The sequence below is a fragment of the Poecilia reticulata genome, chromosome 18 (genome assembly GCF_904066995.2).
Source record: "Poecilia reticulata chromosome 18, P_reticulata-male-v2, whole genome shotgun sequence".
NCBI lineage: Eukaryota > Metazoa > Chordata > Actinopteri > Cyprinodontiformes > Poeciliidae > Poecilia > Poecilia reticulata.
Window position 1 is genome coordinate 3,214,864 of NC_088847.1, and position 12,431 is coordinate 3,227,294.

Here is a 12,431-nt window from a genome sequence, read left to right on the forward strand (position 1 = left end):
TACAGTATCTCGAAATAACGTACGGTATCTCAAAATGACAAGATACGGTATCCCGAAATGACGAGACGGTATGTCGAAATAATGAGACGCTGTCTTGAAATAACGATACAATATCATGAAACGAGACGGCATCTCAAAATAAGACACCATCTCGAAATATCGAGACAGAATCTCGAAATACGGTATCTCAAAATGACGAGACTATCTTGAAATAACGTACGGCATCTCGAAATGACGAGATACGGTATCTCAAAATAAGAGACTATCTTGAAATAACGTATGGTATCTCGAAATAACACGGCATCACGAAATAAGATACGGTATCTCGAAATGACGAGATGCGTATCCCGAAATGACGAGACGGTATGTCGAAATAACGGCACGGTATCACGAAACGAGACACGGCATCTCAAAAATAACGAGACACTATCTCAAAATATCGAGACAAAATCTCGAAATAGCAAGACACTATCTCGATATAACGAGTCTGCATCTAAATAATGAGATGGTATCTCAAAATAACGAGTCATTATCTTGAAATAATGTGACTATTTTTGAGATGCCATCTCGAAATAAGATACGTTATCTCGAAATATCAAGACTATCTTGAAATAATGTACGGTATCTCGAAATGACGAGACACCATCTTGAAATAATGACACGGTATCACGAAATAACGAGACAGTATCTCGAAATTACGAGATATGGTATCTTGAAATAACGAGTCGGTATCTCGAAATAATGAGATATTATTTTTGAGATACTATCTCATAATTTGATTTTTTTAAGAGTGGCGGAAACGGGCTTCCAAATTAGTCATTAGTACTGTACTAAAATAACTGTGTGGATATTTATAACATAAGAAATTTGATAGAGTAAGACCTACTGCAAGTGGAGGTTAGTATAAAATGTGTGTTTCAAAAACCTTTCAAAATGGAGTTTTAGCTAGTAGGGGAAAATTTTTCTATCAAACTAAATACAGCAAATCGTTTCGTTGTAGTGCATTGATCACAGAGCAGGTTCTCTGTCCAGCTTCTGTTAGCAGACTTTATTTTCTGATGCCTTGAATTCAGAAAATACTTTCATGCAGCTGTGAAGAAGCTGAAGTGACCTCAGTGGCCGCTGCTGGCCTGTCGCTTCCTGTTGCTGAATACAGAAAACATGAAGCAGATCAACGATGTGCTGCATGAAGGAGGCGGAGCTGCATAGAGGAAGAGATGCTGCTGAGAGGAAACCGCAGAGCCGAAACCGAAGCAACACAGAGACCCGGAGTGGAACAGAACCGAGTCGAACTGAAAGCTGCCCGAATCTCATCTGACTGAACTCTTCGGCAAATGGAGAAAAAAGATGGAGCCAGACCGATCCCTAGCGCCTGGAGTGTTCCGACCTCCAGTCCACCCAGCTCCGATGCAGCGGACAGGTCAGGAGGTTTAGACTCAGCTTTACTGATCCGACCCGGTTCAGTAAAGTTACATCAGCTTGGCAGCAGGATGTTTCCTTTGTCGTTTTTGTTCCCGACTGAGTTTTAAAAAAAAAAACAACAACAAAAAAACTATTAAACACAAGAGTATAATGGAGTTGTAACAAAAAAGGTATTTTGGTTCGAATGCCTTCTATGGCTTTAAACACGTGACAAAGGTATAAATAAAATAATTTTCAAATGAAATGAACATAATTTGAGAAGGACACGACTGCAGCCTGCTCACTGCCTTCCTGTTTTATTCCGCTTGATTAAAATCTCGCTTCATAGACAGTCCGGGCTTTCTCCCGTTCACTTTGATTCCCTCCGGTAGAATTTTTACCGAACCAATCAGCGACCAGAAAGAGAAGTAGTGACGACATCGGTTTTCTGCTCTGTTAGAATTGTCGTCTGCCTGTTGTTTTATCAATGGCAGCCCAGGCCCTCTGTATGAAGCAGATGGTGTAGATTAAGGGCCTGGTTTCTACCAGGTTAGACTAACGGAGCTGTAGTTGTGATTTCCAAATGATTTAAACAAGATTGAGTAACATTATGACTGCTGCTGTTTATTTAACATCAGATTCAATATCTTTGATGTTTGGTCTGTGACTTAGAAACCCTTGTACTTGTTTTTGAATCCATATGTCTGTTTTTACATAGTTTTATAAATGAATGAAGCGTCGTTTATCATCTATACTTAAACCCTCTTGGTATTGTCAGTTCTTTGGTCTATAGTTGCTTCTGAAATTGTTTTCAGAGTTTAACTGATGATATTTTAAAGCAATGTAAGTTTACTTTGAAAAGTTTACGGTTTGAATGGAAACCGAATTAGGAGTCTGAGTTTTCCTGAGCTCCCTTTCCGGTCATTCCTTCAGTTCTGCAGGTTCCCATGTGGAGTGGTGTAAGCAGCTAATTGCAGCCACCTTATCCAATCAGGTCCCAAGAACAGCACCACCAGAAGTTTTGAACAGGGATTCCAGGGTAACTATCACACACCATCTAAAACTGACAAACTCCATGCTGATACTAAGAAAAAAAATGACACTATGTTGTCACATTTTGGATATCAGGGCATTATTGAAATGTATTGAGCTATTTCTGAGAAAGTTCAGAAAAATATGTACAGCTACAGTATTTTCATTGCACCAGTTAGAGTCAACCATTTAATGTATTAAATTAAATGCTCCGGTCCTTTGGCCCAAACAGGAACGTGATGTTCATTTTAAATTGTTACTGGATACAAAGTAATCTGATCTAGTTCAGTGGTTCCCTCTGTTTCTGTCTCTATGGGAAACATTGGACTTAAGAGATCATTTGAAAGGCTGTGAAGAGAAGAGTTTTGTAATTGATTTTTATTAGCTCAACATACTTTATGCTTTGATGGTTTAAAACTATATAAATGTCACTGCGCAAATGTAAATTAAAGTGGTGTTTGCCAGGTCTATTTTGAAAGAGAGATTGTGGATCTCAACTTTTTTAGCTGGTAAAATAATAATAATGATGATAATGTTTTTTATTATTATTATTATCATTAAATGGAATGGAGCTCTGTTTAGATACCTGGAGGATCTGGGTGTCTCTGCTGCTCTGTGACTCTGGATGGATGAAAATAAAATAAACTGTCCCCCAAAATGCAGTTACTTGCCACCAGCACTGTCACTGAACATCCCATTCAAACATATTCATCACTTCAAAAGGCTGCACAACCAAGTCACATGGAATAATAAGTTACCCAGAACAAGGTTTGAAAACGTTCCAGTGACCAACAGAGTTGGGCGTCTGACACAACCTGCTGCTGAACCTCTGTGGGTCAGAGCGTCTGTAACAGTGAAGCTTGTGTGAAGTTTTGTAGCCAATTGGAGAATGAAAATTGATCAATTTTTATTGGTCTTAACTGAAATCTAAACCACAGCAATAGGTCCCTGATGTCTTCCCTAACTTTAAAACATTGAACCTTACATTTCCAGTAAAAGCTCTAAGGGGAACATCAAAATGTGACGGGAGGAAGTTTGAATTGAATTTACAAAGTTCTGATTACAAGACAGTCTACCCTCTGAGCCGCAGTCAGCCATGTTAATTCATATCTAAACACTGATTACTATTTGAAGCACAGCAAGTACAATAGTCTTTGTGATAAATTTGCCTTTTATAATTGCTCTCTGTCTGTCTGTCTCTGTCTGTCTGAATACAGTCACCACTTCCTGTCTCGTGTTTTTATGTTTTTCGACCTTTGTTCATGTTCATACTGTATGTTTCTGCTGCCATTTTTTCAAGAAGCAACAACAAATCAGATTCAGAAAGCAAATCTGATTTGCTGCATTGTTGCTTGAGTTCATTTCCATCTGAATTCGAGCTTCTGGGTTAATGAATGTGTTCTGCTCTGTTTTACCTGCAGGTGTCCAGAAGGCTGAGCTCCTGGGTAATATTTATATTTGTCTCACATGTTTACAGTGCATCTCCTTCACCTGGTTTATCATATTTCATACATAGCGATGGGTTACAAAGAAATATTTTTTGGAAGTTGTCTGTTTTTGCAACTGATTTGGGACTATTTTGCATGACTGAATCCGAAAATGACATGCATTTTTCTCAATCAGTTCAGGTTTTTATTCTAATTTGATTTAGAGAAATCTGATCTGCTGACTAAATTGATGACATTGTCAGATCATTTCCATTAATATTTCTCATCCAAAAAAGGTTTCAGGAGAAAAAAAATGTTTTCTAACAGTGTATTAATTAAATGTTACAAAATTGTATTTTTGTAAATTGAATAATAAACACTGACAAGGGTAAGTACATGTGAACTGAACATTACGTCTCCGTCTCTCCCTGTCCTGATGGAATCTCTCCTCCTGCTCATCACTCATTGGTCAGATTCTCCAGATGTGAGAACAAGTCCTGCATTTTGATGCTCATGTTGCTCCATAGATCAGAAAGTTGACCTGATTGAGCAAAACCAATGTGATTTTAGGATTCAGCTCATCAACATGACCCTAAAACAGATTAAAAACCCCAGACAGTTATTTTAGCTGTAGACCAGTATGTAATCGTACTCTGCTCTCTTCAGAACCGTCCAGCTCTGGGATTCGGTGCGCTCGTCAAACTTTCACACAACCAAGTGCCTCTTCTGCCAGGAGAAACTGTTCAGGTCACAGGTACTGTTCTCCTTTTTCATGTGTTTCACTTCCAGTCACAATCTCACATCCAGTCTTTTTCATATTCGACCCTTAACCAATTAACAGCCTTTTCTCTGTCTTCTCTCTCTTGTTGTCGTGTTTTGTGTGTGTTTGTGGATGTAATCATATTCAGTTAAAGATGTTATGTGTATCTGTCCATTCAGTGGTCTTATCACTGGCACTCTGACCATCACTGACTACAAGCTCTACTTTACCAGTTTGATCAAGGTGCTCCTTCTTTTCCTTTTGATTTCCTACAGTGTTCTGTGTTAAACATTCCAGGATTCTCCTCGGTGTCTCTGCAGTGAGCTAATGTCAGTCTGTTGTCTTTAAGGACTCTTCTTTTATTCTTGATGTTAACTTGGGAGCTATAAGCAGATTGAAGAACATTAGTGTTCCTAACCAAGGAGATAACACCAAGGGAATCGAGTTGGTTTGTAAGGTAAAACCTTTTATGCTCTACTCTCCTACAAATCACATCCACACAGGTTTTAGGGATGCGCAGTATCTGATCTTTGGTGGATATCTGATATGCTGATATACTAAAACTCATACCGATACCAGTACAGATATTTCCTTCTTATACCGACTCTGTGGCTTTCTCTACTGTGGAATTAAAATACTGCATTATCTTTGCCAATTTAACCTGCTACCAAATGCAAATGAAAAAAACTTTCAACTTGCATTATGTTTAATGTCAAATTTATTCATGACATTTGCTCTCTAAGACAATGACAACACTCAAACAGTGCAAATTTGACGTTGTGCATCACTGTCACTGGTTTGTCACATAAAAACGCCTTTTATATCAGTGAGATTTTTTTGACAGAATGTCCGATATTAAATTTTACAGCTAATATCGGCCAATGACAATACCTTGACAATAATATCGAGCATCCCTAGTTTTTAAAAAATATTTTTTTTGTTATTTAAATTTTTCAATTTGACGGTTTCCTTCTTCTCTCGTTGTCCAGGACATAAGGAGCGCCAGGTTTACCTACAAACCAGACGAGAACCAGCCAGAGATTGAAGAGATTTTGTCCAAATATGCTTTCCCTCTGTCCTGCAGTCTGGTTAGTCCAGTAAAAACGATTACAATGGTAGCCTGGACGTTGCTAGGTAACAAAGACCTGGCTGTTAGCTTACTATTTATTAAAACTATTTAAAGATCAAATGACCAAAAGTTAAGGATGCAGCAATTAGAAATTATCACAACACCTTTTACCTCTCAGAGAACGCTGAACGCCAAGAGCTGCTGCCATCGAAATTATTCTTACACCATATATAAGAATATTAAAACATATTATTAATATGGAAACAAACACCTGATACAAGCAAAGCAGTATGCAGGAAGTCAGAGTGGTGTGTAATGATGGAGTGAGGATGCTGAGATGAGCTGGTGGATGTCAGTCATTTGTTTGTGTCTCCACATTTTATGTGATATTACGTAACCTTATGTACAGATTTATGTGGAGGTTATCGCATCATCCTGTTACTGCAGCACGAAGCTCAGGCAGATTTAAATCCAGAATGTGGAACTGCAGGCATTTTTGTAAATTTGTAACTTATATTTGTCATTTCTTTCTTTCTTTGTTTTTGTTTTTTTATATCTGAACCCATTTTTGTCTTTATCAAAGGCGATGACGAAAACAGACGTATTCTTGCTGTTGCTTCTTTTTTTGAGTTTTGGAACTTGGTGTCCAACAGACTGACTGTTGTCACTTTGTTCCTCAGCCGTTTTTCGCCTTCAAGTACAAGGAGCAGTTTCCTGTGGACGGATGGAAGGTCTACGATCCGACAGCAGAGTACAACCGACAGGTAACCACAACAAGCTGTCAGCTGCTTTTGTAGTAAAACGTCTCTGTTGGTGTGAATCACTTCTTTAGTTTGGTTTCCTTGGCAAATTATCAGTAAAACCGAAGACAAGTTTTTCACATGATCAAACAACAGAGATGTGACAGATGGAGACTTTATGGGTTTATGTTGTAACTGCAGTGAGAAAAGAACTTGGTGAGCATTGAACTGGCAGAAACAACGTAAACAAGCTGATTGGACATGTTTCTGTCAGTCTCAATTATTTGGATTTAAAATGAATTAACAGATTGGTCCAAACTGTAATCTGTAACGTTTGAATTCCTAAAAATACTTAATCAGGATTTGTGTTTACCTTGAGAAAATAGTCCTTACAGCAGCTTTTCCTCACTGCTCTACTGCAGCAGGATGTCAGGGGAAGTTCTCCAAATACAGTTAGGTCCTTCTGTATTTGGACTTTTACACAAATGTATTTATTTTTACTTGTTTACTGAAAGCTACTGACGTTTTTTTCATGTAATGGACGTCACGTGGACATAAAGTCCAGACTTTCAGTTTTCATCCACAGGAACATTAGATGACCGGTGTGGGTTCATCTCCTTAAGGTGCCATCCTGTTTCACCCTGGAGGTGATTTCAGGTTTGTTGCTCGCATTTGGAATATTTCTCTGAGAAGAAAACATCCGGTCATCTCTCCCTGCAGATGAAACAAGCTACGAAAACAGAAAACAAACATCCAAGAGATCCCTACAATAGTTTGTACAGTTTGGTACAGCCTGAGAAATAAATAAAGTATCGGTGAAGTTGTCAATGAAAACAAACCTGGAAGGCCATGGAAGAGGCACTGGTCCTCATCCTGGCTGTGAGCCGCTCCAGGGAAGACTGTAGATCAGGACCCGATGGAGCCAGTAGGACCACAACATCTACAAAAAGCAGACATGTGATCGTAAAGCCACCAAAATAGAATCCCCTCAACACCTTGGCTGTTCCTAGAAATTGTCCATAGAAGTTATGAACAGAATCAGTGACAAAGGGTGGCCTTGGCAGAGTCCAACTCTCTCCAGAAGTGAGCCGGACTTACTGTGCGGACTGAACTGAGAGCCTGGCCACACAGGGACCCAACAGTCTGTATCAAAGGGCCCAGTTCCCCAAACACAATCCATCACCTTTTTCAAGTCAACAAAGTTCATGTAGACGACTTGGGCAAACTCCCACACACCCTGCAGGACTTCACAATTATATTTTATTGTGTTGTGTGCACCCTGACATATTCAAAAATGAAGGTTCTTATTCATTTGATTTCCTGATAATCAAATAGTAAAAACTGTTGAGAAATCTCCAGGCCAACAAGCTCAACCACAGCACAAAGGTTCAGAGCCTTCCCATTTCTTCTTGATCTGTTGGTGAACTCTGCTCGTCTTAAACTAATGAAAGTTTAGATTTAAACAAAGCTAGTGTTTTTTATTCTTTTGTCTCATCACCTTTAAAGATGAAGATGATGCATCTTTCACTCCCTTATCTTTGTGTCTGAACATGCTGCACCAGGGTCTACCAAATGAGAGCTGGTGCATCAGTAAGCTGAACCTCCACTATGAGCTGTGTGACACCTACCCCTCCATCCTGGTTCTCCCCCACAACATGACAGAAGAAGACACAGAACGCGTGGCGTCATTCAGAGCCAAGCGCCGCCTGCCGGTCAGTCGTTTTCACAGACACATGTCCATCTGCACAGGAGCTGATGATGACCCAGCTAACAGCAGCTGAAGAAAAAAAATGTTTCTGAAGAATTTGGCAGTTTCTGTTGTGTTTCCCTCCATTAGGACAGAGTCTTTCCAAAATCACATGGATTAAAGGTTAACCTACAAAATGCAAATCATCTTTCATATCCAACCAGAATCTTAAAAACAAAAGCTTACAGGGTTGAATCTAAACCTAAAATGAGAATACACACTTTGTTGAAATAGAGCAATAATCATGACTGTTTGTGAAATGACAGTTATATACCTGTACATAACTGACTTTGACTATACTTTGTACCATATTTTTCATTATATTGCCAATAATCAATAAAAAGACATTTGGGGGAAAAAAAAGAAAATAACAACAGGCTAACTTTATGTTGTGCTCCTCCGTGGCCGACTGGAGACAGAGCAGATACACAAAAACAAACAAATGAGTTGATGTAGAGCCTTTCAAAACACTGTATAGATCTATAGATCAATCAGCATAAGAAAAAACACAAAAGAAAAACAACACATGTTACAAATAGCGAGGAATAGACAATAATGATGAGTAAGCAATCTTAGACAGATGGATTGTGAGAGTCATAGAAAAGATTAGCAAAATGAGGAAAAGTGGTCAGTTTGTCTTCTGGTAGCCTAAGCCTGTCGTAGCTACAGAGAGTCAGGGAGAAGCTCTGCTGATCTCTGCTCATGGTTCAGGTCACGTCTGAGACTCTGTCTGTTCCTGCAGGTCTTGTCCTGGATCCACCCGGAGTCTCAGGCTGCTGTGGTGCGCTGCAGCCAGCCGCTAGTCGGTCCTCTGGACAGCCGCTGCAAGGAGGACGAGCGCTTCCTCCAGAGCATCATGGATGCTAACGCGCAGTCCCACAAGCTCACCATCTTTGATTCCCGACAGACCAGTGAAGCCCTGTCCAGCAAGGTGCCACACACACACCAACACAGATGTGTGGTTTTTTAAAAATATTTTGTTTGATCTGCAATCAGATACTATACACCGACAAAAGACAAAGCTGTTTTTTCTCACCAGCTGCATTTTCATTCTAAATGTGAACAAATATTTGTCTATATTCTGGTAGTGTAAAAAAAAACCACACAATTTCACAACTGCTGTGTTTTTATTTAATGAGAAATGACATTAGAAATCACATGTAAATAAGTTTGTTCATCCTTTTGGGAGTGACAGATGTAAACAGTTACATGATATATCCATAATTCAGCCATGGTGCTAAAGCTCATAGTCTGTCAGCCAATCAGAGGAGATGTCGGCATTTTATTCAGGCGTTGGAGCAACAAGCCCCGCCTACTTGCATGCTGCGTTTTAGGGAAACCATAAAACCACAAAGAAGGCCACTTCCTGTCGTCTTCTTTGTGGTTTTGGCCAGTAGTAACATCCTGCTGTTGATCACATGACTCATGATACAAAAACAGTGCAGTTCAGTGAAATACATCAACTGTATGGCAGATAAAAAACCTCATCCCACGACAAAAAAATGTAAATATATTTCCTCTTTAAAAGAAAGTAAACAATTCATAAAAAGTCTCAATTAATATTCTGTCATCAACTTGGTCTTGATTATCCTAAATGACCTAAAGCAGAAACATTTCAGTTTGATTTGGCTGCGTCTTTATTTAGTCCATTTAAATATTTTATTTTTTTTGTCTCCTCTTTGATTTCCTCCATCTGTTCATCCGAACAACCTGAAGGCAAAAGACGGAGGATATGAAAATGAAAATTTCTATCCCAACATTGAGCTAATTTTCCTGGAAATTCCGAATATCCATGTGATCCGGGAGTCTCTCAGGAAGATAAGGGATGTGATTTATCCGACTATTGATGAGGCCCACTGGCATTCTGCCATCGACCAGACTCACTGGCTGGACTATCTACGAGTAAGTCTTTTATAAAAAGTCACAAATATGAATGTGCTACAGTCTAAAAAACAACATAACCTTTTGTTTTATGCAATACGTTCCTGTATTGTATAAACAGGATGTTGTAAATCCTGTATCTGTCCCTGTTGTGTGCAGCTGTTACTATCAGGAGCGGTGAAAATAGCCGACAAGCTGGAATCAGGGAAAACGTCGGTCGTGGTCCACTGCAGTGACGGCTGGGACAGAACAGCCCAGCTCACTTCCCTCTCAATGCTGATGCTGGACAGCTACTACCGGACGCTCCGAGGATTCCAGGTGGCTCACTACAAGTCATTAATACAGTTTAAAGGGGCAGTGTCATGTAAAATGCTATTCCCTCATCAAAGACATACCTGGAGTGTTGCTTTGATTCTGTTATTCATGTTTGAGAAATTCTGTAATCTCAATGGCAACCGTTCAGCTGTGCAAAATGCCTGGATGGACCTAGCTCCGCCTTCGAGGCGCAGTTCCTCCTCTGAGCTGCAGTTTCCAGGCCTCACAGAGTAGTCCCTCCCCCACTCAGCTCCTTCAGACTAGCCAGCAGCAATTAGCAAAAACCTGGTGGAACTGCATGTCTGCTGAGCTCATTATAGGTGCCACTTCTCAGTGAAACGATGGTAAAAACATTGTTAAGGGTCAATAGAGGAGCCATGTTGTGATGACTTCCTGCAGGCGGAGTTTCAGAAAAAGGGGGAGTTTTTTAAAGAGACTGGCCCAATTTCAATGTGTTAAATTTCTTTTTATATCATATTTTATATGACTTGAGCATTTTTATAACTGAAGGTAACATTCAAAACGCACTACACTTGCAACAAAACTCGGTTAACAGTGTATTGCATGTTTAAGACCATAACATTTAGTTTGATGTATTTTTTGTTTGTTCAGGTTCTGCTGGAAAAGGAGTGGATCAGCTTCGGACACAAGTTTGCTTCTGTAAGATTTGTTTAGCTTCATGAAACATTTCTGCTGTATATCTGTGTGTGTGTGTGTGTGTGTGTGTGTGTGTGTGTGTGTGTGTGTGTGTGTGTGTGTGTGTGTGTGTGTGTGTGTGTGTGTGTGTGCGTGTGCGTGTGCATGTACTCACTGTCTTCCTGTTCCACACAGCGCATTGGACACGGTGATGAGAGCCATACTAACACAGAGCGCTCACCTCTGTTTGTTCAGTTTATTGACTGTGTTTGGCAGATGACCCGACAGGTGAGAGCGTTCCATGTTCAGTTTAGAGCTTGAGACTGTAAATATGAAAGGCGTATCCACCGGCATGTGACACTACTTCTCACAATCATTCTCCTCTCATTTTTTATCAGTTTCCTTCTGCCTTTGAATTTAATGAGCTGTTCCTCATCACCATCCTGGATCATCTCTACAGCTGCCTCTTTGGCACCTTCCTCTGCAACAGTGAGCAGGAGAAGATAGCCAAGGTGTGTGCATGTTGTCATACATGTCAAAATGCTTTTTTTGATTGATTGTTTCTCCTTTGCTTTAATCTGTAGATTTTATTCTTATTGACCAAAAATACAATTTCATTATGAGAGACTTTTTTTTTTTCTTAAATTTTTCTTATTTCTCATCCAGGAGGTTCAAACCAAGACAGTGTCCCTGTGGTCCTACATCAACAGGTGAAAATCTGTCCGTCTGACTGCAGGTAGCTAATAACCAAACGTTTGACCTGCTGTGACCCTGATGTCGTCCTCCAGCCAGCCCAGTGAATTCACCAACCCGTTCTACCTGGTCTATGAGAACTGCGTTCTGTTTCCGCTGCTTTCCTCCAGACACCTGGAGCTGTGGACCAGCTACTACGCCCGCTGGAACCCACGCATGAGGCCACAGGTAGCGGGGCTGTTTGCTTTATTTTAACAGAAAACATTCATACAGTGGCTTTAAAAATTACATTTTAAAAAATTCATGTGGCTTTAAGCATGTTAATTCCATACATTTTGTTATTGTTTTTCGGATTTGCTCCCTTGTTTTGGGTAGTTAAAGTTTTTGGCTCTGTGATGTTTCCCAGGTGCCAGTGCATCAGACGCTGAAGGACTTACTGTTCCTCAGAGCAGAGCTGCAGAGGAGGGTGGAGGAGCTGAACACACACCCAACACCTGAACACCCGAGCCTTTACACAGGGACCTCGCTTCACTCTGCTGTTTGAGACACCGACATGTCCTATCCAAAGTTTTGACCCAATAAATCAAATACTAGGGACAACAATGTTTTCAGTCGAAGAAAACCTTTTTTCCTCAAATAAAATGTGTAAAGTCAAATATCAGAAAGTTCTGAGTCCTTTGAGTAAAGCCAATTGGATCTAATATTTAGCATTAAAGGCTACCACCGTAAG

The 12,431-nt window shown here is 40.0% G+C and overlaps 1 protein-coding gene across 4 annotated transcripts; it reads left to right on the forward strand.

Moving 5' to 3' along the window:
• The first annotated feature begins 1,028 nt into the window (after window positions 1-1,028).
• mtmr1a (myotubularin related protein 1a) lies at window positions 1,029-12,357 on the forward strand. Of its 4 annotated transcripts, none has more exons than XM_081599343.1 (18): window positions 1,036-1,420; window positions 2,343-2,440; window positions 3,855-3,878; window positions 4,527-4,614; window positions 4,769-4,863; window positions 4,970-5,077; window positions 5,610-5,708; window positions 6,370-6,453; window positions 7,992-8,141; window positions 8,919-9,107; window positions 9,893-10,078; window positions 10,217-10,375; window positions 10,985-11,032; window positions 11,204-11,296; window positions 11,407-11,520; window positions 11,675-11,718; window positions 11,797-11,929; window positions 12,108-12,357. In XM_081599343.1, exons 1-18 carry the CDS (start codon window positions 1,348-1,350, stop codon window positions 12,243-12,245), a joined length of 1,923 nt encoding a protein of 640 aa, XP_081455469.1. In that variant the 5' UTR covers window positions 1,036-1,347; the 3' UTR covers window positions 12,246-12,357. The 4 variants fall into 4 exon arrangements, with proteins under 4 accessions (XP_008433223.2, XP_081455469.1, XP_081455470.1 ...); XM_008434999.3 differs by having other exon boundaries at window positions 1,038-1,420; window positions 2,335-2,440; XM_081599344.1 differs by lacking the exon at window positions 2,343-2,440 and having other exon boundaries at window positions 4,800-4,863.
• The last annotated feature ends 74 nt before the right edge of the window (window positions 12,358-12,431 follow it).

Excerpts from the sequence above, each read along its gene's own strand:
- mtmr1a (XM_008434999.3), top strand. The coding sequence starts at position 1,335 with ATGGAGAAAAAAGATGGAGCCAGACCGATCCCTAGCGCCTGGAGTGTT. Across the intron at positions 1,421-2,334 it reads AGCTCCGATGCAGCGGACAG|TTCTGCAGGTTCCCATGTGG; the intron begins GTCAGGAGGTTT and ends TCATTCCTTCAG. Across the intron at positions 4,864-4,969 it reads ACTTTACCAGTTTGATCAAG|GACTCTTCTTTTATTCTTGA; the intron begins GTGCTCCTTCTT and ends GTTGTCTTTAAG.